The sequence below is a fragment of the Trachurus trachurus genome (assembly GCF_905171665.1).
Source record: "Trachurus trachurus genome assembly, chromosome: 21".
NCBI lineage: Eukaryota > Metazoa > Chordata > Actinopteri > Carangiformes > Carangidae > Trachurus > Trachurus trachurus.
Window position 1 is genome coordinate 9,318,984 of NC_139899.1, and position 6,115 is coordinate 9,325,098.

At 39.9% G+C, this 6,115-nt stretch overlaps 1 protein-coding gene across 1 annotated transcript; it reads left to right on the forward strand.

Moving 5' to 3' along the window:
* The first annotated feature begins 943 nt into the window (after window positions 1–943).
* On the forward strand, window positions 944–3,733 carry LOC311004455 (uncharacterized protein). The gene is made up of 3 exons (XM_083996528.1): window positions 944–1,581; window positions 2,589–2,749; window positions 3,199–3,733. Exons 1-3 carry the CDS (start codon window positions 1,116–1,118, stop codon window positions 3,526–3,528), a joined length of 957 nt encoding a protein of 318 aa, XP_083852654.1. The 5' UTR covers window positions 944–1,115; the 3' UTR covers window positions 3,529–3,733.
* Window positions 3,734–6,115: the final 2,382 nt, after the last annotated feature.

A 6,115-nucleotide genomic window follows, 5' to 3' on the forward strand; every position in this document is an offset into this window, starting at 1 on the left:
ACCCATAGCAGGGGGGTTCTGAAAGCCCATCATCCTCTGACAACTGTAAGACCCACTTACAATATACTTTTGGTGCACGCATAGTGTCCATCACTTAATTGTTTTTCAGTTGAAACATCTGCCAGATGTGTTATGTGATGAAATGAAACGTTGTTAACTATACCAGACTTACATACATACATTTTGTATAGTGGTGGGAAAAAGAGCAAACAATTAACAAGGCTTCGTGTCACCTAATCACCCTGTCTAGGTGTGACCCTGGTCTGCAAAGAGAGAAAATGGGTTTGCTCTCTGTCAATTTACAGCTCAATTATCAGGTCCATGATGTGGTGATGACTGATAATCATAGCAACAGCCTGATAAGACCTGGCGGGTTTCTATCAATGTTAGCAGGCAATAAAATCTAATGAAGATTTGGTTGTAAAAAGATGAATTTCGTCATCTCTCTGAAGCGAGATAAAAACAATTAACCCAGTAAAGTTATAAAGTGCATCTCTGTGTGTGTGGCATGTTTGTGAATGTGAATGTGCATATTGAGAGAACGCTTCAACTAATCTCACCTAAACCAGGTCAAACTGCCAAACAGCTAAGAGAACAAAATAAATAGCCTTCAAAACAAGAAAAATAGAAACACATGCATTGTTCATAAAGCAATAGAAATTAAACCCGTAATTTAAACCTTATAAGAATTTTAACATTATTTCTATGCCTTTTTGTTTTCTTCTTAGTTTTTTTTCTTCTATAGTTCTCACTTGTTCTTGAATGCCTAGCCTACAACTGACCCTTCAGCGTGAGGAGCACAGCCTGCCCTACTGCAGGGCTCTGGCCAATCACGATGCAGCAGATTTTTTATAGATATACTCAGTGCGAGTGATTTCTCAGCAAGCTGTCTGAGAGTGATGTGTGTTATTTACGCGCATGGCACAAGTGGAGAGGGGCAAAAAGAAAACATTTCTTCAGCGCAGTGAAAACAGCAGTTTCTGCGAACTCTAAGAGATATAAGGTCAGCAGTGAGTGCAGAAGTTACAAAGACCAGTCAGAGGAATATATTTGTTAAGTTCATCATAAGTTTAGTTTCACGTAGTTTAACATCAGCTGACACATTTTTGAACAGAATGACTGCCGCCGTGGAGAAGTCAAAAAACTTTCGCATTGACGCGCTGCTGGCACAGGACGTGGAGCAGAGGACGGACAGCGATGCTGCGTCCCCCGGGTTGTACTACAGCAGGAGCCCCGGAGACAGTCCGGTGTCAAACCGCGGCTCGGAGACTCCCTCCCCTCATGCACACCCAGCGAGCTCCTCTCCTGCCCCGCCAGTCCTGTCCAAGTCCCAGCTCTTCAACTTATCCCAGTCAGGACTCAGTGCTCTGCACCAAGGGGGTTTCATCGGAATGTACCCGGGCTCCATGTATCCTCTGGGGGCCCTCGGGGGCCAGCACCCCGCATTCATATACCCCGGCTTTACGCAGCTAGTCCAGCCATACCCGGAGCAGCTGAAGGGGGCCACCATGCCCGGGACAGTGCCACTGGAGCCCTGGATCAGAGCCGGGTTGATGTTACCCAGATTTGGAGAATATGGAGGTGAGGTTTTACTTTTCTTTTTCTCCCCCCACCACGTATTACTTATCAGACAGCCTTATTAAAATGACAGGAATATTTTACTATAGTTTATTATTTACATAAACTAAATATTATGCGTTTGATTCAAATATCATTCAATAAACATTTTACACAAGTTACAAATGTAAGCTTTGTTCGTAATTGGACAATAAGATTAAAATTGTAGCCTATTTCATTCTGCAAAATATTTTTCTTTCATTTAAATCAAATGGACGAAAAGTAAGTGAGAAGAATGAGTTCACAAAAAGACAGAAAATAGGTCCTTTATTTTAAAATAAGGTAGGATGTATAGCTAAAGGCCCATCCTATAAGGGCTCAAACATTAATGTCTCTTTAAATATAAATTCTATCTGTCTGTAAAAAGGCCAACAACCATTCATGTTTGAGGGTCTCCTATCACCTGTGTGTTGATCCTGGTTTTGATAGTCGCCTACCCTGACATTGAGATGCTGTCGCTTAAGGACAATTTATCTCATAAAAATAACAAGCAACATTTACGGTAAAGGTAACACCTGAAATAGATCTACCACTTAATCAATTGATAACATTTATAGTGTTTTCATTAAGGTAATGGACCTCTGTGGTGGTTTATTACCCCACTAAAGCAATATCCTCTCACCACCACCTCACATCAGGGTAATAAATGTTAACGAACAGAGAGACAGCAAGATACACAGACAGGAAGACAGACAGGCAGCTGGGCCTGTAGCATGTAAACCATGGACTGGTAAACAAACTGAGGGATTGTGGGATCTTCATTTTAGGATTTATTTTTTAAAAAGTGTCAAATTTATGTTTTATTTCTGTTTTCCTCAGGCTGCTGTAGGCCTGTGGGCCGCTGTTGTGTTCTTATAGAAATAAGATGGATGAAACCTGTATAATAAAAAATGTAAACAATGACAAATGCCCAGAATAACCCTTTTCTTTGCTCTTGGCCTGTGTCTTTTTTTTTTTTTTTTGCCCTTCAGCTTCGGCCCAGGCAGGTTTGCTGGGGAAGTGCAGGAGGCCCAGGACAGCATTCACCAGTCAGCAGCTGCTTGAATTAGAAAACCAGTTCAAGCTCAACAAGTACCTGTCCAGGCCTAAACGCTTTGAGGTGTCCACTTCACTCATGCTGACTGAAACTCAGGTGAGGAAGAAATTACCTGAGACTACAATAATGACATAGCCTAACACAATACACTGACGTTTGTTACTATATCAGACTCTTTTGAAGATATATCGGCAATGACCAACACTGAGCATTAAGTAAACTTTCACTTATATTGGCTGACTATAAACATGTATAAAAAGAAAAACATAATTTCCAGTCCTAGCAAAAAAGCTAGTTTAAAATCTGTTCAACATCATAACATTAATATATTCACCAGATGTTAGATTATTTCTTATTACAATACATACAGTAGTCCTACAACTTCCTCATTCATTTTCCTTGAGGAGGAGAAGATTAAAAATCATATTTCATCACAAAGTTGGGTAGGCTACACCATTGTTACAACTCACAAAGAGCGCTCACAATATTTAATCAAGTCACGTCATGCCTTTTTAACATTTCTCTCTCCTGTTTTCTTTCACCAGGTCAAGATCTGGTTCCAGAACAGACGTATGAAGTGGAAGAGAAGTCGTAAAGCCAAAGAGCAAGCAGCCCTGACATCCTCACTGACAGATACAGAGAGAAAGGGGATGGACATTGCCAGGCCTCAGGCTGACTCACACAGCTCAAGTCTAGAGGATGAAGAGGAACTCGAAGGGGTGGATGAGGATGAAAAAGAGGAGACAGACATGCTGAGGGCAGGTTCTTTAGGCTCTGTAGGCTTTATGAGGAACGCTATGGGAGGAACAAGGAACTACAATTCTTATTTAGATGAGGAGCTGGGGGAAGGGACGAGAAGCAGGGTTTTTTCATAGCTATAAATTTCAGCACGCTTTATGTCTTTTCATGTTTATTACTCTTGAGAAGACAACACACAGTGCCATACTGTATGATGGCCTCCCTAAATAGCAAAAAAAGTTTACATCTGCACATTGGGATAGATATGAAAACAGATTTTATCTAAACATGATATCAACTTTGTCCACCTGGACATCATAATTCTGTTTTAAGGGCATTTTTGTGCATGAATTACATGAAACTGAATCTGTATGAAGGGGTGAGGTGGTTGTTGTTGTGCTGGTAATGGGGTGGGAGGGGGGATATAGCACTTTCATGGTAGGTAGGCTAGTGGATGAAAACAATAAATATCACCTGGAGATATTGTCAGTGTTACATTATTATCAGTGCTTCCCAGTCTGTTACAAATTTTGAACTAATATTGGAAACTTAAGACCAATTTGCATTCACCCACTTTAAGTTATGGGGCATTATAGCCTACTCATGGAGTGACAAGAAAAAAATGGTAGGCTACTCAGGTTATATTGTAGTTTTTTGACTAGGCATATCTTTTATAATATTCAGCTCTTTGTTTTGTATTATCTTTGTGAAATTGCATGTTATTCCTAGTAAAAGCAACACCCACAAAGAAATGACTGCATGTAGCTACTACTGTATAGAAATGAAAGTTTACTGTTGATATTGCAATTTCAGTTTGTGAATTCTCATATTGGTCTTGTCAATATAATTTAAAATTACAGAATTTAATATATTTCATCAAGAATGTAACGCCAATGGTTTGTGGAGGAAACTCTTAAATAAAGTTGAATTAATGAGTGTGTCTGTGTAACGACTTTTTACAATCCATCATGTAGCATCATCTCGATAGGCTACAATCACCGCATCTTCGGAACTTCGCTACTTTATTTCCGTCTCCTTACTTCCGGTACTGGGATTTCAAAATAAGGGCATGCATGGAACACTTTTACAAGGGACGTTTGGAACATAATAAAACATTATAACATGTATTTATGCATCGTGTTAAATTTAAATTCGCTTTATAGTAGGTATAAATTGCTAATTTTAATAGCCTCTGCCAGTTTCGCGGATTAGAAATGTCCCTCCTTGGCTACAGTGGTAGCCTGCTATGGTGACACAAACGATTGCTTGTTGCCATGGAAACGCAGTTAGACGACCAACTTCTAAAACCTCCGTTGTCAGCGGTGTTCTCATAACTCACGCGGAGTAAATAGCAGTAACGTTACCCTTGCTGCCCATCTTCATTATTTGACGTTTGGAAGGAGGTAAAGTTGCGTTAGACGTCCGCGGTTATGTTTATCAGCAACATTAGTCTGTTCAGCTACCAGCTCTCTGCGCCCTGTGTTAGCTTGGATATGTGCAGCTAACGCCAACGCCAGCTTGTGTAAGTTAACGTTTAAAAGGTGTGTAAACTGCTCTCAACAAAACACTACAATACATATTTCCACTTGTATTATCTTGTTTGATTGATTTGTTTATTTAAGTGCCGCCGACATGCACATTACTGTGCCCATCCAACATACGTTACAAATAACGTTAGACACTATAAATACACACAATAGCCTACAAGCCTACAATATAGTAAGTAGTCTTACGTAGGGTATGATGTTTTCTGTCATAGAGTCCATGGTTTTTCAATAAATCTGGCTAGGACATGGATCTCCACATTGAAAAACCAGCTCGACATACCACACTCAGACATCCAAAATAAGTCGATGTAAAAGTTCCTTCTTTCTCTTTTACAGTCATGTCTGCCGAGGTTCGAGGTCCAGGAGCACCTTGGCAGCCTCCCACCCCTGGAAACGATCTCAAAGTAACTAAAGACTGAACAGAAACAACATGACATCATTAATATCCTAGTTGCAGCCTTGGAACAGGCTACATGTTTATTAACATTTCACTCAATAGTGTGTTAAATTTGATCACTTTATATCCACCCCTCATGAGCAATGGTCCATGAGTCACATCTGTCCATTATTTATCATAAAGCTGTCACTGTCCTTTCTCTCCGTTTATGTCTTCCTATAAGGAAAACAAATAGGTGGGCTACTATTAGAGGGACAGTTTTAGAGAGAATGGGCCATAAAAGTCTGTAATAAAATTGATTATTGTTAATATTGGTCTATTTTGTATGTCCTTAAACAGTTACAGTGTTGCTCATCAGCTAGTGTCCTCTAAACTGCACTGTAATAAAACTGACCTCATCATTTGTGCATCAGTTGCTCTGATGTAATGGCACACATGCACAAAACATATTAATTCATGAATGATCTCATCCATTCTTGGTGGGTCTCACAATAATTACATTGATAAGAATGACAGAGTTCAGGAGTCTTTTTCAAAACAGCTATTGATGAATGGCTGTTCACCTCTGCAAAGACTATTAAATACTAAATGTTCAATGAATTATTTTTCTTATTCTAATGACTCTTTCCTAAACTCATCTTCTGCCCTGCTCGATAGAATCCACGGAATCACCACAGGCAAAAGGGAAGAGAGCGGCAGCAGCATGTATTTAACCAAAGAAGATGCTTCTTTGGTTTCGAAACGAGGCCAGAATTGGTCTGGGATGACTGGGACCTTGAG